At 32.1% G+C, this 27,379-nt stretch overlaps 3 protein-coding genes and 1 long non-coding RNA gene across 4 annotated transcripts; 2 read left to right on the forward strand and 2 right to left on the reverse strand.

Annotated features, from left to right (window-relative positions):
• Window positions 1-503: 503 nt before the first annotated feature.
• On the reverse strand, window positions 504-16,953 carry LOC122638162 (E3 ubiquitin-protein ligase HERC2). Its single transcript, XM_043830910.1, has 13 exons — window positions 16,636-16,953; window positions 15,948-16,270; window positions 15,670-15,870; window positions 15,328-15,538; window positions 14,970-15,227; window positions 4,060-14,894; window positions 3,651-3,974; window positions 3,259-3,568; window positions 2,471-3,192; window positions 1,948-2,386; window positions 1,614-1,837; window positions 1,364-1,518; window positions 504-1,285 (listed from the first exon to the last, which is right to left on the reverse strand). The coding sequence occupies exons 2-13, from the start codon at window positions 16,138-16,140 to the stop codon at window positions 1,052-1,054; spliced, it is 14,106 nt and encodes a 4,701-aa protein (XP_043686845.1). The 5' UTR covers window positions 16,141-16,270; window positions 16,636-16,953; the 3' UTR covers window positions 504-1,051.
• A 590-nt stretch (window positions 16,954-17,543) lies between these two features.
• LOC122637806 (ATP synthase lipid-binding protein, mitochondrial) lies at window positions 17,544-20,126 on the forward strand. The gene is made up of 5 exons (XM_043830186.1): window positions 17,544-17,703; window positions 18,198-18,276; window positions 18,365-18,466; window positions 18,937-19,039; window positions 19,638-20,126. The coding sequence occupies exons 2-5, from the start codon at window positions 18,232-18,234 to the stop codon at window positions 19,799-19,801; spliced, it is 414 nt and encodes a 137-aa protein (XP_043686121.1). The 5' UTR covers window positions 17,544-17,703; window positions 18,198-18,231; the 3' UTR covers window positions 19,802-20,126.
• On the reverse strand, window positions 19,151-19,734 carry LOC122637807. Its single transcript, XR_006329301.1, has 2 exons — window positions 19,608-19,734; window positions 19,151-19,453 (listed from the first exon to the last, which is right to left on the reverse strand). It is a non-coding gene; the product is annotated as an uncharacterized LOC122637807 (long non-coding RNA).
• A 3,180-nt stretch (window positions 20,127-23,306) lies between the features above and the next one.
• LOC122637632 (nuclear pore complex protein Nup85) lies at window positions 23,307-26,467 on the forward strand. The gene is made up of 9 exons (XM_043829888.1): window positions 23,307-23,628; window positions 23,758-23,863; window positions 23,940-24,284; window positions 24,372-24,751; window positions 24,838-25,157; window positions 25,220-25,437; window positions 25,510-25,728; window positions 25,823-25,922; window positions 25,998-26,467. Exons 1-9 carry the CDS (start codon window positions 23,602-23,604, stop codon window positions 26,206-26,208), a joined length of 1,926 nt encoding a protein of 641 aa, XP_043685823.1. The 5' UTR covers window positions 23,307-23,601; the 3' UTR covers window positions 26,209-26,467.
• Window positions 26,468-27,379: the final 912 nt, after the last annotated feature.

Below are 27,379 nucleotides of genomic sequence, written 5' to 3' on the forward strand. Positions count from 1 at the left end.
TGTGATTGTATGATTATAATCAGCAATAAATAAATACAAATATATAATCATTAAACTTTTTTTGTATCATATTACATGCACAAAAATAGAATTATACTGAATTACATTCTTATTCGGTAATTTACTATTTAAATTTTTAACATATTTATAGTTTTTAAATATAACATTCATGATGTTATTTTCAAATACTATAAAAAAATTAATTGAATACAAAATAAAAATTGCTACATCCTGTATGAGATTCTTAGTATGTTATCAAACTGTTATGTTTAAATTACAACACAGCTTTCATCATTACTACATAAAATGTTATCAAATAAAATAAATGTATAAAAAAAAAGATAACTTTTCTTCTCATCTTTAAAAAACATCTTATCTTTTCAAAATAGTTAATTCGAAACTTTTACTCATCTCATGTGATATATTACTTATCTTTGGTCATTGAAATCATAAATGAAGTTATTAATATAATAACATATTTTATTATAAATTTAATAGTCAAATAATTTATTATTTTTATTTTTATTTATTAGGAATCATATATTATATCCATATTTTTAAGATTGTTCTTAGCACAAATTTATTCATATCTTAATAACAAAATTTCTTAGCAATCATGCATTCAAGTTTTTTTCACAATGATCATTATGGTTTAACATACACACTTTTAATTACAAAAAAGGAATAAACATACAACAATATTATCTACATATGAGAGTATTTTTAACATTAGTTAAAGTTGATGATTGTATTATTGTAATCTAGATACATTTAACAATATCATCAACTTCCAAGGAATTATTAGCATTAAATGCTTGAATTCATGAATACTTATACGTGTTATATATTATGGTGTCTTCAATTTTTGCAATGTGCACTTTCATAACTACCAAGTAGTATAATTCTTATTATAAAAGCTTTTCATGATTTTTGTGAATTATATGGCATTATGTATTAATACAAAAAATAAATACTTTGTCATGAAAGTCGTGCATACTTTCAAGAGTACCACAAAAACTTGTTAGAAATATAAATATTGATAATAACTATCTTAAAGTGAAGTGTGTTCTTCACTGGCGAGACTGTCAGTATCTTCTGTATCTGAGTTTGTTGCTGCTTGTACTCTAGCATACTCATCTGTATCAATACTTTTACAAAAATGAATAGCATATTTTAATTTTTGTCGTAATACTGGTTTGCACGAATACCTTGGCATTTTCAACAGGAAGAAACACGTGTAACTTTCGGGAAGAAAATGATCTGGTGGATGATATCTATCCATCACCTAAACAATAATAAGTTATGATTAACATTCATTAATTTTGTTAAATTATCCAATGTGAAATTAAAAAATAAAACTCACTTGTAAAACAAAGTCTCTGCCTCTAAAGTCAGCAATTGTTCGCGGTAAACGAGTTCTACCCCAGACAAAGCGAAGGAAAAGAGATCTTTCCTGATTAGAAAATTCCTCCATAACTTCCCAGAACCATTGAATAAGAGGTGCCGTAGCTTCGATGCCTACACATCAATATTTCTTATCGTTATATTTCATTACTCCGATATATATTATTAATTTGTGCTTTTTTTTATACTACAAAAATAATTATACGTGCCTTTATAAGTTGCAACAGATTTCAGCAAACTAAGTGGTATGTCTGGACTACCACACACCATAGTTTCTAATTCAGCTCCACTAAATAAGGTCAATAAAGGGACAGGTACAACTTTTGATAAACCTTCACGTACTGCAGCAACTTGTTGATCAAATTCATGCAGTCTATAATTGAGTGCCAATCTAACGTATTCATGTCGATTTTCTGGCGTTATTTTAAGGTATCTGAAAGAAACAATTGACAGTACAAAATACTACTTTGAAAAATAATAGCATATACATACGTAGAAGTAGTTCATTTTATGAACAATAATTATAAATACAAATCGTTTTACCTATTTGATAATGGTATATCATGTCCAACAGCAGATGGTGTTGAAAATGGCATTTCCAAAGTTTGAAAAACTTTCTCATCAGGATCCATATCCCGTATACATAACAATCCAGGAACATAATCTCTATCTACTTCTGTTAAATCTGCTGGTGTCAATGATGCTCCAGTAAGTTGCTTCCAAACAGGTTCCGCCAAATTTAAGCTCAATGGACTACCTGTCCTTATTGCTATACCCATTAAAATACCTAAGAATTGAAACATGCTCATATGCAAAGTCGAATTAGCCGTAGGATTCAACAGAAAACAGTCTCTGTTTGTGCCACTGTCACCTCGACCATTAGGCGTAGGTATGAACAATGGCAACGAACCATTTTGCAGTTCATCACACATCTCGGCGATACTTTCGCTATAGCCTCCGCCACAATCATCTACGCTCTCTCCTATTAACGATAATATCGATGTGAGATCATAGAATCACTTTGTATGTATTACACATTACAAATGATTGTTGTTGTACTACGTACCGACAAATTTTACTTTCCATACTCTGTGTGGTAAAAAGAGTACATCTTGCGTTAGTAAAGACATTTTGGAAACCATTTGTCCAAAGACAGATTTAATACCATCTGGACCAGCTAAGCCTCCCTTACTTCGTGCCCTTTTTACTTGTATTCTGTTTAATTCTATTACTGGTCCATGTTGTCGATCTCTTACCATAGTAGCCTGGACTACCTTACGGAACGTTGCTTCTTTAATACTATATACTAGCATTGGAGCTAATCTGTCTAGACCAATGTGTCCAGTAGTAGGGAACATTGCTAAAGATGGACATAATAATTCCGCAAAATGATGTAACAGTACTAATCTATTATGTAACACGGAAAATTGAAAGTCTTTCACTAAATCATATTCCATAGGTGTTGACGCTGGTAATCTGCTTTGCGTAGCCTTTGTAGTACTCCATGCGAGAGTGTGAGCACTTCCACATGCAACCCGCGTTATTTTTTTACCCTGTAATGCATGAACTAGCCGTGGTCTTTGAAGAGCGCTTGTTGTTCCATCACCTAGTTGACCTTCATCATTGTCACCCCAAGTAAAAACTTCACCTTTGTCGGAACACGCGACACAATGTAAGGAACCTGTGGCTATAGAAATTATTTTCTTTCCTTGAAGTGCGGCTACTTTTCGGGGTCTTCGTACGTGATCATCTGTGCCATGACCTAATCGATGATAATCTCCTTTGCCCCTATAAAAGAACAAGTAATTCTATTACCATTTTCTTCATAAGAATTTGTTTTATTTTCCTACCTACCATGTATACACTGCACCTGATCTAGTCAATGCTACCGAGAATTGGCTACCACATTCGACTTTGATCACTCCAAGTCCTGCCAATGAATCTATTTTCATTGGAACCTTACAACCATCGCTTCCTCCTCTCCCTAATTTCCCGTAATCTCCGTCACCCCAACTCCAAACATTATCATCGTCTGTAACGCAAAGTGTTTGCGCATCTCCACTTCCACAAGCCACGTCTATAACTTTATAATCCTGTAAAGCTTCAACAACTTTAGGAACCAATTGATCGTCACTATCGCCATGACCTAAACGTCCATATCGCCCTATACAATATAAATATTACATTCATCAAAAAGAAATTTTTTATTGATAATTTTTTAATTTCTATAATAAATACACTTTTACCTTTTCCCCAAGTGTATAACCAACCAGCACTTGTAATAGCAGCACTATGATGACCACCACAAGCTATATCTATAATCTCTGTTCCAAGAAGCTCTTCAATTAATTTCGGTCGATCGTACGATAATCTATTACCATGGCCTAATTTACCATCGTCACCTTCTCCCCAGGAGTATACATGACCTTCAGAGCTTAATGCAAGACAATGTTTTCCACCAGAATTGATGGCCACTTTTTTAATAAATATGTGTTGAATTGATTCTAAAAGTGTTGGGATAATGACAGAATCTGTTCCCCCTATACCAAGACGTCCCACTGCACCATAGCCTTAAGTTAAACAATTCGATTAATTAATGTATCAAAATGTTTCAAAAAGATAATTATAAAAATATATATAGTTTTTTATACTTACCAGTAGCATAGACTTTACCATCAGCAGTAACAGCAAATAATGTTTGTTCACCTCCAGCTAGTTGTACTGGTCTCAATGCAGAAAGACTTTCACATGGTGTAGGCAATTTTATCTTTGCACCTTCTAAACCACCTAATTGTCCTCTATGATTGTGACCCCAACCATAAATTGCTCCAGAACCATCCCATGATAATGTCCAATCTTCTGGTCTACGATTTAACCATTGCAGTAATTGTTCATCGTGTTCTTGCTTAAAAAGCTCGTGATTTTCGTGATCTTTAGAACATGAATCTCCGTCTGTAGCCATCTCATTAATTCGTTTAGTAACTTCAATACAAAATGCTTTTGGTAATGGAGTGCGATGTATTAAAGATTTTGCGACTCGACCAGCAAGACAATATCGTCGGAACCATGACCACTTATGAATCTCAGAACAACATTGCATGCTATCCAATTCTAAATCACAAGCAAGCGCAATAAGAACTTTGAAGAAATCGCTATGCATCAATTGCTTTCCACCTCTAACAGCAGGATCTTCGTATGTATATTGTCTCAACAATGCTTGAGGTAAAGAACCTAGCAACGACGATAATGCAACTTCTGGTCTTATACCAGGTCCACTGAGATAAACTACTTGTAATTTTTTAAGAGCCCACATTCTTTGCTGTGCAGTTAAGATACTGAGTTGACTGCATTGTGCTAAAGTTGCCGCTAATCGTGTAACGATGTTTTTATCAGAACTAATTAAATTATTATCCAAAAGACATTCAGCTAATGCAATCGATGGTTGTGACATAACCGCTCTGTCAGAACCTAATTCATGTGCCGCTAATGTAGCTACAACAGGATGTACCGTAAATCGCCAACCCCAACCATTTACAGAAACGTCTGTAGAGAATCTCCATTTTAATTCATCTCCTTGTATCCTGATTTCAGTTGCCCATTCGCTCCATTCTCTACCAGATCTAATTGCAACAACTCTTCCATTACTATCCATAATCGCAAGTGGATCATGTCTTCTCTCTGTAGAACATTGTCGATCGAATTCTACTCGCAAAGCTTCTGCACCGGGAATCTTCACGTGACCGGTTAAAGTTGTATCATTTATATAAGGATGAGGTGTTTCTTGAACTACTGGTTGAAGTGCTTTACTTATACAATTGGAATTGGCGGTAGTATCTTCTAATTCCGTTACACAAAGTTCTAAAAGCATGTTTCCAATAGTAGGATTTACTCTACCAAGTGATATTAAAGTCGATGCTATTATTTCTTTTGCACCTTTACCAACTCTATTAGCAACTGCCAATTTTAAGAGATCTACTAACATTCTTGCATCATCTTCTGTTAATGTTGATGTAAATTCATCTAAACCAGATTCTGTAGTAACTCCTTCCCCTACTACTTGCGCATTCGACGTTAATGTTGCTGCTATGACGCTCATTGCACTAGTGGACATTTTAGAAGCTCGTGAAGATAAACTTGCTGAACTAGACATAGAAGGAAACATTGCTAATGGATATTCGTCTAAATCTGGAGAAGTCCTTGGACTTGTCACCACATTAGCAGCCTCCACGGCATTAGCAGGAGCTTCTCCACCTCCTTGTGCAATGTCTCCAACATTTTGATAAACTGTATGACCGACGCTACTAGTAATCGTTCCTTCCGGCGGTGTATCTGATATTGGTGTTTTAGGACAATTTGCCAATGTTGTATGGCTTTGTAAAGCCGTTACTATAGCCGTTCGAGCTTGCATTATATGTAAAGCATTTATCACATGTTGAAGCGCCTGTTGCTTTGCAACATTGCTTTCCAATGACAGAATTATATTAGAAAGAGATGGTCTAGCATCTTTGGTATTTGTAGTAGTATTTGATTCCATAGTATTATTAAATCCTAAACACATTTGCCCCAATGGATCTTTAGCAGTAGGAAAAGTAACTGGTTCTTGATTACTTGTTATAGGTTGGTCAGTTAATACCCAAGCTACACTATGACTAGAACCACAGGATACCCTATTTACTCTTGTGTCTTCTAATGCATTTACTAAAGATGGCTTTCTATTAACAATCGTTGAACCATTTCCTTGCTGACCATGATCATTATCTCCCCAAGCATATACTTGACCTGTATCAGTTACTGCTAAACAATGCAATGCACCCACAGCTACGTGAATTACTTTCTTACCACGAAGTCCTTCAACTAAAGTTGGTTTTCTTACATGATGATCGTTTCCATGACCTAATCGAAAGTAATCTCCCTTTCCCCATGTCCATACTTCACCATATTTTGTTAAAGCTAAAGAAAATTGAGCACCACATTCGACTTGTATTACTCCCAAACCGTTCAATCGATCTATTAATAATGGTGTATGACAACCATCACTTCCTCCTCGACCAAGTTTACCGAAATCTCCGTCACCCCAGGAATACACCGTACCATCGGCTGTTAAAGCCATTGTCTGGGCATCTCTACTTCCACAAGCAACTTGAATTATTCGTTGTCCTATTAAAGCTTCTACTAATTTTGGTTTTAATTGTGTTGCTGTATCTCCATGGCCCAATCTTCCATATTCACCTAAACCCCAAGTATAGAGTTCTCCATTACTTGCAATTGCAGCTGAATGACCAGAACCACAAGCTATATCTCTTATTCTTTTGGATTTGAGCGTTTCAATGAGTCTTGGTTTATCTAAAGATACACAGTTTCCATGTCCTAATTTTCCATCTTCTCCTTCACCCCATGAAAAAACTTTTCCATCCTGAGTCAATGCTAGAGCATGCTTTCCTCCAGAATGAACAGCAACCTTTTTTATCACATATTGACTGAGAAATGGTATAAGTTTGGGTTCACATACGTTACTATCATCTCCAAGACCTAATCTACCATTCGTTCCCTCGCCACAAGCATACAATTTTCCTTCTTGGCTGACAATAAAAAGAGTTTTACTACCACCTGCAATATGAATCGGCTTTAATTTCGAAAGAACTTCACTATATATTGGTAATTTAATTTTTGATCCTTTTAATCCACCAAGTTGATCTTTATCATTTAAACCCCATACATAAACAGCGGATTGTTGTGTTGTTTCTCCAGTGCATTGTGATGTAATTTGCTTCTGTGCAGCTTCCCAATCTGATGCAAGAAATGAAACTGAAGTGGCTAGTTGCTGATTTTCATCAATTTTTTTTCGTCCTATGATATGAAGTCCATGAATTTTACAGTCAATGCCACCATTTCGACATTGTTTTATAGCGATCTCAATACATGGATAATATTCTTTAATATCTTGCAAAAGGGTTACGATAGTGTCAGTATTTCGTACACTAATCGTTGCCAATTCCACTAAACAGCTGAAAGAATCGCCGGCATTAACAGCTATGACTGAAGGCACATAACTGCTATCTTGCGGATCTACGGTTATTTTCAAAGAATGTACAAGAATTCCGGGCATCATTTCTAAACGAATCCAATGTTTCCCTTGGGATCCACAACTTTGCCAGTATCTTCCAGATCCATCAACAAGACGTGGCGCGTACATATCTCTGGAGGAGACGCTTAACGTTCTAATACATTTTGACCAATCTTCAATTAAAGATGATTCTAAAAGGTCTTGTCTGTGATATCTACCAGGTTTCCCAGCATAAACAGCTGCAGACCCAGGCTCTGCTATTCTATTAAAACCATGTCGATGAGAGCGTTTCGTGTAGAAACAATTTTCACATAAATTATAATTATCACAGTATTTGCATTTGAATCTAGGACCAGAAATTGGAGACAATTGGCACGAATTACAAGATACCAAATGATGACAAGACGGTACTCTCTCCATTTCTGCAGCCCAACCAGTCCAACAACTTTGTTGAGGAAAATCTACAGAAACTTCTTTTCCATTGTAAGTAATATCAGTAACTATTCCTATACTTTGATGGTTGACTGAACCCCATTTATATTTAGGTACAGCTACCGATGCTTTCACTCTAACTTTGTCTCCAATTTTTAATGCAGGTGGACCTGGTAAAGATGGCGGATGACCAAGTAATTCAATATGTATGAATCTAACCCAATATGTACCACCCTTGCGTTGCCAAGCAACTTGAACATTTAAATCATGTAAGGCTTCTGGGTCAACTTTTATAACTTGTCCAACATCCCCATATTCAACTTCTTCATAACTTTTACAACATCTCACTAACATGCCTGGTACAACATTATCACGAATATATATTGCATATTCGTCAACACAAAGAAAATCTGACCGCTTCATATATGTTGGAGTTACCGTTGAAGTCACTTCATGCGTCGACGGTGAATCTTCCACATCTTCACTTGTAGAATCATCAGAATCTGATAATCCTTCGAAACTTGATAATGTCTCTGTATCACTTAACGCAATATCTGGATTTTCTAATAACCAAGCTACAATAGTTTCTGGTGTAACATTGCCTTCCGTTGCACTAAGACTTCTAATAGCAAATTCGGCGCTTTTTTTGTGGAAACCCATTTCCACTAATTGTGTGACAAGTGGATTTACAGGTGGAAAATTTTTTCGTTTACTACTCTTACAATGCCTTTTTTGACTTGAAGTAAAAGAAGCTAAAGAACAATCAGAAGTAGAAGTAGTAGGATCTGAGGTAACACTTGTTCGTTGAATAGGTGAATGCATTAACTCTGATGTCAGATATTGGGATACAGCTAGTGCAGCTTCTTCTAATTCTTTTCGTTTGAATATTGGTTTTAGTGGCTGAGGTTTCGTAGCACGTATTAACATATCTTGAAGAAGAGTACTATAACGATCATCATCAGTAATATTAATATGAGACTTTAAAACTTTTCTTAATTTTGCTTGATGAGCTAGCATAGCCTTTCCAGCAGCTAAAGCTGCTAATTGTTGCTGTTGCGTACGTAGTACAGAAGCATTAACTACACCAGTGATTACGGGTATACTACCCGGTCGTGTTTCTACACCATAATGACCAAGAAACAAATTAGCCCATGTGGATAAAAATGAATCCGACATATTCATCTTATCTAAATGAAACGGCTCGTTAATATATTTCAATGCAAAGAATGGTATTTTCTTTCGAGTCCCACAGGCGTGCATCTGTACGAGCACCTTTGTATGTTGTGTAAATTTATATACAGTACCTATTTGTCCATCAACTTCTACTAAACCACCAATTCTTGGTCTATCATCCAATCCACCAACAACGATAAGTGCTGCCATAACGGTTTGTTGTATGTTAGCGCTATTGCTACCTCCATTTTCATTCATTTGTATATGAAAAAGAGGACCGTCACATAGTAAATCCGAAGCTAAAGAAAGCTTTGAAGTAAGGAACATATTCACACTTGAATTCCAATTTGAAAGACAGTGTAAAGATCTTATTAAAGCAATAAGTTCTTCGGCGATGGTAGAAGTATGAGATGCTGTTAAAGATACACGGCATTTATTGGAATGAAGTTCAGAATTCGAACCACTATTACACGTAAGTGCTATTTGTCCCAATATTTTGAATACTTTCTCTAAGAAAGGTAACATATCTGCAAAACCTGTTGGCCAAGATGGTAAAACTGCAGATAATAATCTTGCTGCCATGATTTGTTTCTCAAGATTTGGATTGTTTTCGTTAGCAATAATACTAAGTAAAAAATCCACCCATGCTAAAGTGCTCAGTGATTTACACAATTTTGGAGATTTAGCAATAGCTCTTAAGATGCTGAGAGTAGCCCAATTTTCATAATGTTCTTTGGATAACTGTGTCTGCGTTGTAACATCACGTTTATTCGCAGACGAAGTAATACCACGTAAAACGGATGCCAATATTTTTATCGAAGCAGTAGGTACTTTGCTACCTTCTATGCCACATGAAAGTAACATTATGCGTAGTAACGTTGTCGATGCAACTTTTAAACATGTTGTTGGATGAATATCTTTTACATTATTTTTGTCGATCTTATTGGTGTCTACAGGTGAATCATTGTCACTGTCACTCTCAGGTGGTGTTAATGGTTCAGCCAATTTCAGATCATATTTACCTTCTTTACCCATTCGATACGAATTCATCGCACCATTATCCCACTGTACTCTAACCCATCCATCCTCGCCAAGTTCGCCAATGACTCTGCCCTCACCAGGTGGTGGCCCATCTTGATCTCCCCATTTCCAATCGACTCCACGAACTACTCTTGTACCGATTTTCATTAATGCTGCTAATTCCATACCACTAAGTTGTACACTGGGAGGTTTACTTTTTTGTACAGCATCTTCATATATTGCCATTGCATCTTTAGGTTTCAAGATATCAGTTTGAAGTGAAGGTCCAATTTGTCTCATTAATGTTAAAATGCTAGATAATAAACCAGAATTGATCAATAATCCAATTTCATTAGCATGTAAATAATTGGTTAGCATGCCTAGAATAGTAAGTAAAAATCTTGCCCTTGGTAATTTTCTTAAACATGTATATGTGCCTTGATTGAAACTACTTTTACCGCTAGCTGTTGGTTTATTCGGCAATTCTGCTTGAACCACATAAGCACGTAATGTCTGCACAGCCCAGGATGTAATTTCAGCTTCTGCTAATATTATTTTTGATTTTTGATATGGAGTTATAAGCTGTATATTATGTAAACAATGAATAATTCCGTCGTAAAGGAATCGATTCTCATACGTAAGGCCGAGCCAACCATTAAGTAAAGAATATTTCACTGATGTTATTAAATGATCTTTTTTTACCAACTCTTGCATCATAATTATACCTTGTTCTCGCAATTTTGCACGTTGAATTTGACAATACATTGCACGTCGTAAAGTTTCTACATCTCCTCCGTCTTCCGTAATAACAAAATTTATAATATTTGTCATAAGACTAGACAAATCGGAAGTTAAAGTTTTATGTTTCAATTTTTCAAATACGCTGATTATGCCATTCTTTGTACTGAATACTTCTTCTCGTTTTGGAGATAATGCAGTCGAAGTAATCGTTTCTTTTGCTGTTATATCTTCATCGGGCTTATTTTTTGACTTGGCATTTTGTATTGATGCATTTACAATATCTTCAGGTTTTCCAACCGAATCTTTATTTCGTCGGATATCAGCGATCACCATTTGTACAACCTTTTTAAACCTGGGTAAAATATGCAACAGTGGTAAATTTTGTAATCCTTTGACTTCAAAACTCGTTGCAGGTCTAACTTCATATAATAAAAATCTGCATCTTTCTTGTGCAGGTGCACAAACTTCTTTATAGCTTCGATTTTGTTGTTGTCTTATCCTTATGAAGTTCCACTTCGTTTGATGAATCGCTCGTACCATATCGGACAGTGGCTTTGATAATTCTGCATTGCCACTATTTGTTAATTCCTGATCTATCAATGTAATTGCTTCGTGACCGAGAGCAAGATGTTTTATAATGACTGCCATAAGTAATCGACCGATTTCTTCTACAGGATGATCACCACAAAAATCAGTATGAGAGAGAAGATTATTATTTTTAGAATATCTATCGATTATAGTTAAAAATGCTTGAACAGTTGCATCTGTTTTATGAGTCTCTGCTAATGCTTGTATAAATGCAGTAACTCTATCAACAGTCACTTTTTGTGACTCATTTTTGGTATGTATTAAAATTGGCGGTTCTGTCGGTGTATTCGCTGCCGTTGAATTATTACTTCTTGCTTCACTTTTTTCTTCTTCATAAGGATTAGGAGGTTGCAATATTTGTAATCCACCTCTCAAGAAATTTGTATTAAGCCATATGCCAGCTTCTTTTTCAGCAGGTTGTAATGCTAAGCTTTGCCGCATTCTGTAAGCATGTAATCCTAAAAGAAAGCCTGCAGCTCTTTCTGCATCAAGAAGAATCGAACACATATCCGTCATTTCTACGGTAATATGTGCATTTTCTGGTTCAGATTGACAGTATTGACCAACATAGCACGAATCCATCATACCGCGCATCAGTGGTGAAGCATCACGGCCAACAAATCTTTGCAAAGTTTGAAAATTACATGATCCTTCGTATCTAAAATCTTGTACATCATATACATTGTTATTTATAACAACCCATAAACCACCATCTCGATTATGATTTTCTAAATCGGCCCAACGTATTAATGAAGTTTCATCTTGAATCGGAATTTTGCAGCCATGCTGTGGAGCAATAATGCCAGGCCAAGATAGGTCGTCAGCATCGTTTTTTTCCATAATTGGTGCTAATTTATTAAATCGATCTAATGTATCTACAACCGGAGTTAAAGTCTCCATCCAGTTCATATTAAGAAGCAACATAGGATAATCTACTTGTAAAAGTATTAAACATGTTATTAATTCAGGCAGTAATGTACTTATTATATCACTCTTCAAAATAGACATAACTAAAACAAATCGCTTAATACTGCTACCAGCTATTTCAGCTGCTACTGGTAAGATTTCAATCACATGATCACAGATTTGAGATATATACTTTTTTAATAGAGATTCCACTCCAAGCATTTCTTGATCTTGTAAGTCTTCTGTAGATGATTTATTAATACATTCATATGCTTGTGCTATCAGTAAACGTTGAAATCTAAGAAGAAGATTTAAACTAGGTGGTCTATCTAAAATACGTAACTCTTCATTTCCACTCGTATGTTGCAAATTTTGAAATTTAGAGAGAGTAATAAAGCTGCTATTTCTGATCAACTGTTTTATTAACTGGAATAGTGATATTGTCACATTGTACTTCTCCGAGCCGAATTCTTTAGTTTGTTTTGATTCACCGGTTTTAACGATTTTCAAACCCATCAAAAATTCTTGACCATCCGACAAATCCGTAATTTCTGCTTTAATCGCTGCTTTTAATGCTAACTCTAATCCACCATCTGCCATTAAACTGGATATTAATAAATCAGCCATGAATAGGTGACCATCATTAGTATGTGACTCTTCTAAAGTGCTTGAGTTTGAAAGAAAACTCGATAGCGTTTTTGCACGTTCGTTAGCAGTTGGTAAGAGAATACTCCACCCAGTCTGAAGTACTGCTTGAGCTGCTTTTTGTATAGTAGCTAAAATTCCAGAACCACTAGCAAGATTAACACATCGTTGCTTTAAAGAATTTAATAGAGTAGATCCAGATAGACCAACAGATTTGTTATCAATTTTGTGTGTTATCATTGCATAAAGTTGCAATCTTAATAAATTCAATGTAGCTACAGCTAAACATTCACGGTCTTGAGTAGGTGGTCGTGTTCCTGGTAATCCTTCGCAAGATTTAGCTAAAAGTATATCCAGTAATTTGAAAGTTTCTTCACAAACTTCTACAACAAAGGCTACTCTACTTGCAACAGATAATGCTGATATACACCAAGCAAAACTTTGTGTAGGTCCACAAACTATACCAACTACGATTTTTCCAGATAATGCTGGGCATAGTGTAGGTTCGGTAACAATATTACCTAATGATTTATCAATTTGACCATAATCATTTTTACCCCAACCATAAACCATATGATCTTCTGTTAAGGCTAGTGTATGAGAACTTCCTAAAGCTAAATCTTTAACTTTTTTGTTTTTCAATCCTTCAATAAGTTTTGGATATCTGAGACGCTCTTCGTTTTCATGTCCCAACCAATCTGTTACCAGATATGAGTAACCTCTGCCCCATGTATATACTTCTCCTTGAATAGTTAAAGCAGCAGAAAACTGGTTACCACAATATACTTTTATAACGTTAATGTCTAACAATTTATCCACGATCTTGGGTGTCTTTGATCCATCTGAACCACCTCTACCAAGTTTTCCATAACTTCCATCTCCCCAAGAAAACACTATACCAGAGGCAGTAACGCATAATGTTTGAGAATCACCACTCCCACAAGCTACATGTACCACTGTATGTCCATTTAAAGTAGTTACCAAAGTGGGTATTAGGACATTATCGGTGTTACCATGGCCAAGTTTTCCAGATACTCCTCTACCCCATGTATATAATTCACCATTAGAACTTATTGCAGCAGAATATGTACTTCCACATGTGATGAACGTTATATTTTTTTCAAACAAAGCTTCTATTCCTTTTGGTTCGTCATATGCTATCTCATCACCATGGCCTAGTTTTCCATCATCACCATCTCCCCAGGAATACACTGTGTTGTCTTGTGCTAAGGCCAAATAATGCTTACCATCGGAGTGAGCAGCTATCATTATTATTGGTTTGTCAGAAAAACCATATATTTTTTCTGGATATTGTGACTCTGTTCTACAATCCATCATGTAAACATTACCACTCAATGATAATATTAATAGTGCTTCTTCAGTATAGCACAGTTGTTTAATGCCTAGTTCTGCAACAGTATCAGAATAAAATGGAGAACTTCCGCCAAATGAAGTACTTCCCCAAGCTACTGCTTCTTGAAAAATTCGTCTATCGTTTTTTGAAAATATGTCAGTAATATGTGGTAAAAGAGGAGCAGCTAATCTGCTTAAATTACACATTATAATTACTGCAGCTTTTCTTAAATCCACAAATACTGAATCATCATCTGGTAGTCTCAAATATCTCAGTAATACCTCACAGGGATTAGTAGAAAGATTTTCATCAAATTCCCAAAATTGTGATGATGATGGAATCATATTTAATCTGCGTAAGATAGGGATAAGTGGAGCTGAACTTCCTGGTGGCATTACTCTATTATCCTGATTTTTATTTTTTCCACTTAGTTGGAGTAAAAGGACTACTGCATCCAGTAAATTTGAAAGTGTAGCTCTTTGCATGACCAATTCAAGTAACAGACATAAAGCTGTGTGTTGATCAGCAATTGGAATTGGATGCCAAGATCTTTCACCAATCACGTTTCTAAGAAAGAAATTTTACGTAAGTTATGATAATTACATTATTCTATGAAAAATATGAAGAATTTATAAAATATACCCCACAACAACTTGTTTCAAAAATTTGGTTGATCTCTCTACAACTTCCAACCAAATTTGAGAAACATTACTCTCATCAAAAAGAGTAGCTTCTGGCAAACATTGTAAAGCCTCAAGAGATTCAGAAAGTAATTCACTGCAAAATTCTACATCTTCTCCAGATCTCCAAGCACGTCTTAGATATGCAAAAGAAAAATTGAGAGCTGCACGTGTACCAACTCTTGCCAAGCCTAGTGTTGCTTTTTCATTGGGTTGTAAACTAAAAATTATGTTCTCTTTGTCAATTTTCAGTTGTTTTTTTTTATAATTTTTCATTTGTACATATTATGTACATTCATAATCAAATATTGATACTTAACTTTTTTTGTGATTTTGTAGTAATTTTTACAGATGTAAGAACTTCTTTAATTCCTTGTGGTTTGTCTCGAGATAAAGCAGTAAAGTATCTTCGTGCTACTACTAATCGTTGTCTTAATCTTATTGCAGATAAAGTACTATTTGCAACTTCATGGCATAATTTTCTTTGCTCCTTAATTAATAATTCTATGCATTCTGTTAAATCAGTCAATGCTAAATAAAAAAAAATAAAGATATATGATTATTATCGTATATAATTTTATTATGTATGATAATATCAATTACTATATGATATTATTTAGTCTTTATTATATATTTGAAAACAATAATATAAACTTTTTTACATGGTTGTAAGCCCCATATCCATGAATCTATTAGTTGTTGAGCAGGCATGGTATTCTCCATAAGTAATGTAGTTCTTGCAGCTTCTTCGCTATCAATCTTTTGACATGGACCACAATTACATCCATGTTGAGGGCCACAAATACCATCACAACAAAGACAGGACAATACTTTCATTCCACAATAGTAATGTCCACTATCTCCTAAAGTTAATAAAAATCTTGTGAAATAATATATCCTTTTTAGATTTCTATATACATTGATATTCAATATATTTTACCCTTTTTAGCTAGAACTCCCGCACGATTAATTAAACCATCACTAAAAGGTCCTATAATTTCTCCATCTCTAATCATTTCATTCCAAAGATCAGCTAATCCATCACGACAAAGAAAGCGCTGTAAATCTGTTTTTAACCACTTTGCATCCAAACGACCCTCAGGTCGTATTATAATATTCAATTGGCTACTCATTTTTGTAGATTCTTTAAAAATGTCTGTGTTAAAAAATGCAGAACTACTTTTATTCAATACTTGCAAAAGAATGAGATGATGAATCCATTTTATTCTTGATTATTCCTTGTTTTTGCTTTGTTCCATGACTCTATTATTATAAAACATTAAAAATAAGTTCATTCAATAATATACAAATATTCTATGAAGTTAAACTCTGATAAATTAATTCCATACTATTGATCCTTAGTAAAAAAAAAAAAAAGAAAAAAAACAAGTATATATACACATACATACACACACGCGACACACATGCATGCACACACAACAAAATGTAGACTATGTATATTTTATTGATATAAAAAATTGGTTGAAATTTAAATTTAACAAAAAAAATAAATAAATTTACGATGTCATTAGGAATATGTCATTTAATCGATTTAGAAGGATCAGTCACTATTGTTTTCATTATGATATATATGTGAGGTTAGGTTCCTTAAAAGTAGAATAGCCTACCTGTATATTTAATAGCTCTATTATTGTTGAGATTCGCATATTGCAAATATATATTCATTTTCATAGGAAGATTAATTATGAAGTGTCATTATATCAATTATAGCATCTAAACATGTCGGTTGATAATTTTGACAGTTTCTCAATTCTCGGATATATTGGTATTGTAAAACTTGATGTTAGATATAAATTTATAGAAAGGATTTAATGTAAACTTAAGAAGAAATGTGAATTTGTCCACAATTTAGTACAGATTTTAGCATTTTTTTATGTCACTTCTGTTACCGACTACGCATTAGAAATAGACAATAGCGCTGATATTGGCAGGAAGCAGAACTAACGACTCAAACTGTTTTGGCGTTGACCATAACTTTGTTTTTTCGCAATATTGATAGCCGTAATTATTTTTACCCTTCTCCCTCATAATCGCCCTTATTTTTGTCATCGTCATGATCTTCATTCATTATAATTAAATTCAGCGCTTACTTCTCGTCCCTACTAATGAATTCCTGAGTAAATATAGAACTACGCGTGTTAAATATAGTACAACAAATCAAATACGTTACAAAGGCGAGATTTACACGACATCTAGTAGCACACTGTATGAAGTTACCACTAGTAATCTAAAAAATGTAAACAAAGCTTAATGTTCATAGAGAATGCTTATAAGAATAAGCTAGTCAAATTGAATATTAAAAATATTTTTTCTTTATTATTAATAATTATAACTGAAACTAAAATTACATAAATAATTATTAAAGGAAAACAGAATTATTTTTATTTCAATAGGAATTTGTATTATTTGCCTTTGCTAGCGAACATGGAAATTATACTTAGTGATTGTATTGATTAGTTATTGCAGACGTAAAATCTGTTCGGCTAAATTCGGTTGGTCGATAACGCTAGTCGGGTGATTGGGAACAGCGAGTGGGTCGTTACGCGGAAGTTGCTTCGTTCGTTCGTAGGTTCAGTCGAGATAGGTTGGTTGTAGGGTGTTCCGTTAACGGGTCACTCACCGATTCAACATTCCAAAGGCTGGGTCTTCTTACCACTTCTTCACACTCTTCTTTGGTAAGTCCGAACGCTTGCTTGTTAGATATTGAGTAAAAGAAATTGAAATTTATTATTGTGATACGATTTTCAAGATTCAGATATTGTCTTATTGTATTGATCAAAGAAAAATTCCAAATATAGCGTAACTTCCATTTTATAATCTTAAAAGTTGAAATATAAAGTTAGCAAAAGAAGTCGTAGAAAACAGCCATTTTTATTAGATCCTCCATTATTGTGTGACATCCTCATATTTCCCATATATTTAATAAATTTTTTCATATATTTGAATAAAGTTAATCATGATCTATTTTTTCGTATGTCCCTCATGTAATGATTTAAGCGTTACGTAACAGTCCCGTTCTCCTTTCCTCCCTCTTTCTCGAATAATTCGTTACTAACAGACGAGTCGCGTTGATCTGATCGATTTGTTCATTTTTGACGAAAATCCTTAGAAATATAGAATTCATATCGAAAAGGTATCAAGTTTAATCGTTTGCATCTTTTCATTTTAGGCACTTGTGAAGCCGCGCAATACAGAACGTCACCATGTACGCTTGCTCTCGACTCATCGCTCCCATTGCCAGGTCTACTGTGAGTATAGAACCGTTCGCGTTTTATGCTTTACATTCACAATCTGATATTATATAATCTTGGTATTTTTTAAACTTAATCTTTTCAGTTGGTTTCTGGAACCAAGACTTATTTTCGACCATTGAGCAGTGTGGTCAGTCAAAGCCAATCTTTACAACAGCAGAAACAACTTCAACCACCAGTGTGTTTAGTAAGTAATTTCTGTTTTACATATTGCATAACTTTTCCTTGTATAAGTTACATAAGAAATTATTTCTTTAGAAAATGAATATTTTTATATTTAATAACCATATTTATGATTATTAATATATTTATTAATACATATTATGCAACAAATTTATATAACGAATAGTCATATCATTTATAGTTTCTTATTTTAATACTTCTTACTTTTTGAAAAAATAGATCAAATTTGAAAGAATGTTAACAAAAGATAAAATATAAACAAAAAAGATCATTTTTAGAAAGTTACATAACAATTGAAAAATTAAAGCAGAAGTATGATCTGTATCTATAAGATACAAATAGATTGATTACTGCTTAAGAGTATAATATAACCTTGAAATTGTTTTCTAGATATATATAATTCTTATTTATCACTTATAGTTGTTATATTTTTTAATTTCTTTTTCTTCCTTGTTTTTCTTTTTTCTTTTTTAGTCACAGGTGCGTAACTTCCAAACTTCCTTAATCAGACGTGATATTGATTCTGCTGCCAAATTCATTGGTGCTGGTGCTGCAACTGTTGGTGTTGCAGGATCTGGTATGTATTTATTCTATAATAAAATATGAGTATTATAACCTTTATATTTTTAGTAAACTGTGCGCTTAATTCTACTCTTCATTAAAAAATTTAAACATGTGCATCATATATTATTAATAACATAAATCATGTTACATGTCATTTATTAATCTCATCCATAAAATACTAATATTTTTAACATAGATATTTAAATTACAGCTGTTGGTATTGGCTTAGTTTTTGGATCCTTGATAATGAGTTATGCACGAAACCCTTCCTTAAAACAGCAATGTTTTACTTATGCTATCTTGGGATTTGCCTTGGCTGAAGCTATGGGGCTTTTTTGCCTAATGATGGCATTCCTTATCCTTTTTGCCTTTTAAACTTCCTGACAACAAACTTCCTGCCTTACTTGAGAATGAAGTCCATAATTACCTGTATCATGTCATTATTCTATGTACATAGTCTGATTCAGTGCTTTCATTATATGTAATTAAATGTATGTATGTCTTTTTTAGTCATAATGTTAACATCATTCTATTACAATATACAATATATATCTATTTCATTAAGAAAAAAAATATTGTACATCTATTTATTTAACATTTTGTTATTTCAGGTGCTGGAATTGGATCTGTATTTGGTTCCCTCATTATCGGTTATGCTAGGAATCCATCTTTAAAACAGCAATTGTTTTCATATGCTATTTTAGGTTTTGCTTTATCTGAGGCTATGGGATTATTCTGTCTCATGATGGCTTTCTTACTTCTGTTTGCTTTCTAAGGCAACAATATCATCATAAAAAATTGCTGATAGTTTTAGTGCATCACTGTCAAACAATATGTCTTTGCTTCAAAAAAAAAAGCAATGACTATCCTTGGTACACAGAATGCCATGAAATCATTAAGGATGCCCATACTTACATTTCAATGGGAAAACAGCAGTGCAACTATGAACAGAATCAAGCCTACGTGGACTGGATCATCATTAAAACTCTCAGAGTTCTTTCTAATTATTAGAATATTTGTAATTATTTCATGGCTTACTGTCTCATGTAGCGTAACTGACATTGTTATAAAATAATGAATTTCAGTGTAATGAAACAAAATATTACTGAAGATTTATTGAAATTACATTACCTAGACACACATGTATTCATTCACAACATTAGTGTATGATATAAATACTATTATATCGCAATTTTTTTCATATCAAAAAAACAGTGCCATCACATACTCTTCTTAGTAATTTAATATTTAATGAAAAAATTACAGCAGTATTGAATAAACAACGATCGTATAAATGGTACTCGGTTTCTCTGAATAGATTTCCGTAATTTCGAAACAAAATTATATTTATTTCTTCTAATTAATTTCCCTTTATTTCACAATTATTTAATAACAATTATTTCAATAATAATTTTAATGTTAATATAAAAAGTTTATGCATATGTATTTATATACATACAAAAATGCAAAAATAATTTTGCAATTATATAAAATATACTGCATGGTTCACACATACCGTGTATAATGACTTTCTTTGAATTAAAAGACGACACCAAACTAATTGCTGGAAACTCAAGATGAGGAACTCTACACGTGATAAGTAAGCACACCTATTGAAGCTTCAAGCAATTGACTAAATATAATATTAATAGATTATCAAGTAAAGGATTTTATTATAATTTGTCTGTGTATGAGTGAGTTGAAAAAACGATCACTAAATAAATATAAAATAGAATAAGAATATTGGTTTTCTTCTATATATATAGTACATGCGAATAAGATCAGTTGTTATTTTCATTATATTTTCTATTTTAATAATTGTTCTTCCAATTGTTTTACACAAAGATAAACATTATGATTTACTATTTTACTTGATAATCTATTAATATCATACTATATTAATTTAAAACTTTAACTTTTAATGTAACAATGGATAAACTCGCGTATAAAAATACAAATTTCTCGATAATAAAACGATGCCGATTAATAAAACCATCGCCGATAAATCGAACTCGAGCCAATTTACCGAATCCTCGCCGATGGATTGGTCCATTGATAATAGATAAAATAAAAAATATCTAGTCTCTCAACGAAAAATCGACCCTTCAACGAGAAATCGAGGTTAGAAACGAAAGAATTGAAGTTTTGAAGATTACTCCATCCAAATAAAATCAAAGTATTCATATTAAGTTCGATTTGTCCCTACTAAAAAAAAATACCTTTTGCAAGGACCTTTCTTAAGATCCCACACCCACGAGTTCCTTCTAAAAGTCTATACTGTTAAGGATTTCTACTCAAAAGAAACTAAAAATATTAACAATTATAATTAAAATTTAAACAATTGTAAAATTACCAAAAGTATTCATTCTTTGATTTTAAGCGTTTAGAAAAAAAGCTTCGATGTTTATTCGATCTTACTGAAATGCGAAAGAAGACTGGATCGATGAATGTCGAAGTTAGTCAAATGTTCGTTTTTGTTGATATTAAATGTGACCGACCTGGAGATAAGAATTTAACTGTTTACATTTTATATTTGATATAGGTTATGATCTATGTAATATTTAAACGCATATACACTATTGTTTAAATATTAGTTTATTCTACTCCGTGTATATTATACATCGTTTAAATAATTCTAAAATTATTCTAAAATTATATATTATTCCTACAATCTATTAGCATGAACAATTGAACACATATTTATTTATTTTTACCACAGAATTATTAGTCATTGAATGTTTGAATAAGTTAATATGCTTCCCGTGTATGGTAAAATACATTTACTCGCGTTTGGAAATGATCAAAAAATCTGAGTATCGATTTATTTAGTAAACAAGGAAGCAATCGTTACTTCATGAAGATAAAACATACACCATTTCAGCATTTATAAGAAAATCAATAGTTTTAAGTCATGTCCTTGTTTAAACCTTTATCTTTAAAAGACCTCATTCATCAAAATCGTTCAAGAATTATGCCTGTATTCATTTTTAGTATAAACCATTACATAACCAGGGTTGACAATCTTAAATATCAAATAATACTTATCTGAAATTTTTTGTTTATAATTTAAAAACTTCCAAGAAAAGTGTGATCTACGCGACGTCTGACGGTTTAGTAAGAGGATTAATGGTCGCTTTATATTATGTTACATCCTACGCTGACCCAAGATTATAAAATAAAAACTATAAATTACGATTCCAAATTTTCCCAGATGTAACTATAAACAAGTGACATTTCGCTTTATAAATCGAATTAAATTAAAATAAAAATGAGAACTTAGCTTAAGCAATATAATAATTAGACATACGTTTTATATAATATATATAATGTATATAAAAATATTTCTAATATTATTGTACAAAGAGCGACGTGACGTAGACCTAATCTAAACAAATGAAGAGCGGAAGAATAACTGACGCCACACATATGTGAGACGTACGAGTCACGGAGCCTCGTCCCCACCACCAGTACGCATCCGAGCCGCCGTACTAAAGGGCATCTCATTGGAGATTTCCGCCGCTACCTAAGGGAAGAGCCAATAACAACACCGCGACAAATCACCTTTCGCTGATTGGTCAACGCTTTCTATTTAACCGGCTGCACACGCCGTCTTTGATCATTCGTTGTCTTTTTTACGATCGTGACGACGTTTTTTAGAGTACTGATCATTCCCTTAGTTTTTTCCTTCACGATTATTTGCTCAGATTATTCGATTTTCTAAATTCTTTTCCTACAACTTTTGCTTTTAAATTCTCACAGTCATTATTATTATACCATTTTTCACAATACTGATTATTCAATTTATTCTTTCTACGATTATTACCTCGATTACTATTGTCTTAAACCCAGTACAGATCTTTATTTTATTCAGTTTATCTATTTGTAATTGTAGTTTGAATAAATTAAGTATTATCGAAACAGTCTAAGTCAATAATCCCAATTCTGACCACGGAAACGACTCACTCTTTTAATTTATATCGAGACGAATCTCAATTCTACTTTTAATAAGTTTGATCACAATGTGCTTAAATGCGATCAAGAAATTCGTTTTCCGCGACATAGTCGACAAATTTTTTCGTACAATTTCGTTACCAATCTCTACTCTTTCTGTAATCGAGTCAATTGAGCCGAGACAATGGAATCAACTTATCGAGCGGTAACTATAATCCATCCACCAATCAAAAGAGTGGATTCCAGTGATGAGACCCCGTCAGCCAATCCTCATCACCGAAATGTCACGTTTTTTGGCTTCCGTACGCCGTTTAGCATATCGTTTGGCGTTAGTCCTGTGCCATAGAACTGCACGCAATAGGTAAAGGCCAAAAAGGTACATAATCTCACAACGTAGGAATCTCTCAAAGGGAATTTGATTCTCTGAGGCCCGTGCTTCCTGAGACGTAACAATATTTATTTTCATTTACCTTTCTTGTAAAATTATTTTTGCTTATATGATTGTAACTTTGAAATTGGCGCCACTGGACAATTTACAAATTTATATTTAATTTGAATGCCAAGTAAATATAATTATTGATTAAAATAAGTGGTGTATGTTGATAAAGAATACGTTTATAAATTATGGCTGGTATTGATAATATCGAAATAGTAAGTTAATATTTTTAGTATTCATATAATTTCATAACCACAATTCAATTTTCTTACTATATAATAATATCATTATTACTATTATAATAATTTATAATTAATCATGATAATAATATTTAACTTTTAAAGCCAATTCCAGATGAAGTTTGTAAACAAGTAGGTATTGCGGCAAGCTGGATTAATTCAAATAAGATTGGATTATATGCATACAAATATATAAATAAACATATACAAGGTATATAAAATAATATTTACATATTTTAAATGTATTATAAAATTCAGTCTACTATATATTAGTGTTTATTTTTTAGATACAAAAAGTACCTTTATTACATCTAATATTAAAATACATATTCTAAGACCTGAAGTAATATTGTTTTCTCCTCCATTACGTAAACTTGTTAATGAAAGTAATGGAGTTTTTTTATCAATTTATAAAATTAAGTCATCTTCTTCTGGAGATATTTGTCCAGAGTTACTGAAACATAGCAAGCAATATCGTTCTATTTTAAGAGCATGTGTAGAAGGTTTACAAGATATTGCAGAAAAATCTTTATCTGAAAATAAAATAATAATAGAAAATTTTCTTACTATTTTTTATAATGTAGAATGTGTGTGGCACTTAACAGAAATTTTATATGTCGATAATATACCAGGTAAATTACAATGAATCTATATTATTTATATAATGTTTAGATACTGTAAAATAATTCAATTTTTGATTGTTTCTCTTCTTTTGTTAGGTAATGTAATATTACCATGTTTGTTAGAATGGATTCAATTTCACTTTCCATCAAAAGAACTTAAAGCAATAAAAATGTTATCACAAAAATGTATTGCTGCTGATCTAGAATATATATATTACTGGGAAGTAGTAATAGGTTGTGCATTACATGGAAAAACAGATTTAGTACGTGCACTTTTGTCAATGCATAGCAAAGCAGACCATCCAGCTTTTATCGTTGCAGAAAATATGATTAAAACCATGCCTATATATAATGTTTATGGTGGTTATTCAGTGAATGAGTTTACAATACGTTGGAAACATTGGCAGTTAGATTTATCTTCAAATATTGATAGTAAAACTTTTGCTATTGATAATAATTTAGAAATGCTTATGAAGGTAACAATCTTAAATTAAAATAAGTCATTTTTTTATTTTTTTTATTCATTTATTTAAGAAGAATACATTTTTTCAATCATATATAGTTAGTAGTTGGAGATGAATCTACAATATGGGAATTCTCAAAATATACAGAGGCCTGGTATGAATTATTAGCTGCAAAATTGTTCTACTCTGTACCTTGTTGTAAACAAATTGAGCTTACACGACATGCAAATAACATGGCAGAAAAATGGAAAGCAAATAAACCTTTAGATCATATTATTTTGGCTTTAATAGAAAATGATCTTCATCGAGTTATTAAAGAAATTCAATGTATGAATGATAATGGATGGTTTGCAGCTCATTTAATAGATTTACTGTATAATTGTGGGAAATTAAATATTATAGATAAACATCAAATGAAGTAAGTGTTTTTTATAATTTTGATACTTAAGATATCATCTGATCTTATATTTATTTTTTTAGTGTTACGGCACAGTTACATGAATCCCTTATTTTAGAATATGCTACCACCTTAATGGGACATCATTCCTTATGGCAATGTGGTGCTAGTTATTTAATACATTGTCCCATTCAAGGTTTAGCTAGATTAGAAATATTATTACAATCATTACCCATGGGTTCAGAAGCAAGGGTAAACAAAATTATTGATATTGCACGTGGTAGCAATATGAATCATATAGGTAAATTGGAATTTACTTTTCTATGTATATTTTAGAAATAATTGCTATTTTTATGATTTTTTAATATTTCAGTTACTAGCATATGCAAGATTCAAGGTGTGAAATGCATTAGACAGAAAAGGCTTGGAAATGCATTATCATGGGCATTAAAAGCACAAGATGGTAGTTTCATAACATATATTGCTAATCAATTTCTAAAATATTATGCAGAAAATGGGGAATTAGAGTGTCGTGATTTACTTGAGAACTTAGGACCTTGTATGTTAGCTAGTGATAGACTTACATTTTTAGGTAAATACATTAACATTAGACTTTAACACTAACAATTATCCTTTTATCTAACTTCATGAAATTATTAATCAGGAAATTTAATATCTAATTTTAGGTAAATATTGTGAATTTCATCAAATGTATAGTATTGGTGAATTCAAAGAAGCAGCTAGCTTATTAGTTTCTCTGATAGTTTCTAATCTAACACCAAGATAGTAAGTACAAAATATAATATTAATGATAAAAATTGCGATAAATAATTTATACAATGGAAATTATTTATTTTCCAGTTTTTGGTCAATTCTGTTCACGGATGTTATTCCTCTTTTGGAAAGTGAAGATGTAATTTTATCTTCTATTGATTCTTTTGAATTATTGCGTTGTGTTGAAGCTCATGGTGATGATCCAAAGTTTGCAGATAAAATAGAAATATTTCGTTTAGCAGTGGCACGAAATTTAGCAAGAGCATTAAATCTTGAAGGCTGTCAAGCAGAACAATAGTAATTTAAAAAAAAATTACTATTGTATTTTTTAAATAAAATTGAATAATATAACCAAACTGAAAATTTTATATTTATACATATTTATATGAACTTGATATATTTTTTCCAAATATCTAAATAATTTTTATATAAAATAAGATAACAAATGTAATCGTCGCAAAGTAATAGTAAATATGATAAAATGTTTTTGAAATCAGAGAAGTTCGAATATCTAATGAGTTGTAAATGTATAGCAAAGTAAAAAAATTCTTGATGTTTATGTTATATCCAGATCAAGGTCTGATATCTACATTAACACTTTCTAATATTAAATTAAGGGAAATTAAAACTTATTGTTAAGTAAACTATAAAACAAGAAAATAAAAAATACAATCTTTAATAATTTATAAGTCTACAAAAATAGATAATTTTAATCATATAAAATAAATAAAAACAAATATGATGTTGATATTTTTTGTCTGGTAATTCGATAGCATCAGAAAAAAATATTCTGTATAATGAAGACTGATTACATAATTTAATTGATTGGTTGTATTAAGTTTATATACCAATATTAAAATTTGTTTTTATGATATACATTTTTAAATATATTTTAATATATTTAAGTATAGAAAAAATTATCCATAATATATTTCTTTAAATATCTTTTTATTAAAATATCTTTGAGGTACGGTCGATAAGGAAGTTACAAAATGGCGGTTTCAAGTCGTCATTTTAGTGTTATAATCAACTTGTATAAGAATTTCAAAATTCCTTATTATTATTGATTTATCATCGTCTGTTTTTAATAGTTTATACAAATTAATGTGATATTTAATACAAAAAAGTTTTAAAATCGGATATAAATACGAATGTTTCATGACATAACATGAAGAGCAAGTGCTATTTTGACAGATCTCTCGGAAAGTAAACTTTACAAGAAGTGCAGTGCTATTTCAAAGATACTCAATGAGTGTAATTCTATATAAAATCACAATAATTATGAATGCATAACATATTTTGAGACAAAATAATTTTATATAATTAATTATTAAGATGTAAGCAAACATGAGTATAAACGAAAAATTTTATAAGTACTTTTTTTAATGAATACCAATGAAATATTAAAATAATCATTTTTTATTCTAGATATATGTGTATACACGTCTATGTATACATATATAAAAATA

Source organism: Vespula pensylvanica, chromosome 2 (assembly GCF_014466175.1).
Source record: "Vespula pensylvanica isolate Volc-1 chromosome 2, ASM1446617v1, whole genome shotgun sequence".
NCBI classification, from domain to species: domain Eukaryota; kingdom Metazoa; phylum Arthropoda; class Insecta; order Hymenoptera; family Vespidae; genus Vespula; species Vespula pensylvanica.

Excerpts from the sequence above, each read along its gene's own strand:
- LOC122638162 (XM_043830910.1), bottom strand. The coding sequence starts at position 16,140 with ATGAGTAGCCAATTGAATATTATAATACGACCTGAGGGTCGTTTGGAT. Across the intron at positions 2,387-2,470 it reads ATGGAAAGTAAAATTTGTCG|GAGAGAGCGTAGATGATTGT; the intron begins GTACGTAGTACA and ends TATCGTTAATAG. Across the intron at positions 1,286-1,363 it reads GCAGAGACTTTGTTTTACAA|GTGATGGATAGATATCATCC; the intron begins GTGAGTTTTATT and ends ATTATTGTTTAG.
- LOC122637806 (XM_043830186.1), top strand. The coding sequence starts at position 18,232 with ATGTACGCTTGCTCTCGACTCATCGCTCCCATTGCCAGGTCTACT. Across the intron at positions 18,467-18,936 it reads TTCAACCACCAGTGTGTTTA|TCACAGGTGCGTAACTTCCA; the intron begins GTAAGTAATTTC and ends TTTCTTTTTTAG. Across the intron at positions 19,040-19,637 it reads TGTTGGTGTTGCAGGATCTG|GTGCTGGAATTGGATCTGTA; the intron begins GTATGTATTTAT and ends TTGTTATTTCAG.
- LOC122637632 (XM_043829888.1), top strand. The coding sequence starts at position 23,602 with ATGGCTGGTATTGATAATATCGAAATA. Across the intron at positions 24,285-24,371 it reads ATATGTCGATAATATACCAG|GTAATGTAATATTACCATGT; the intron begins GTAAATTACAAT and ends TTCTTTTGTTAG. Across the intron at positions 25,158-25,219 it reads ATAGATAAACATCAAATGAA|TGTTACGGCACAGTTACATG; the intron begins GTAAGTGTTTTT and ends TTATTTTTTTAG.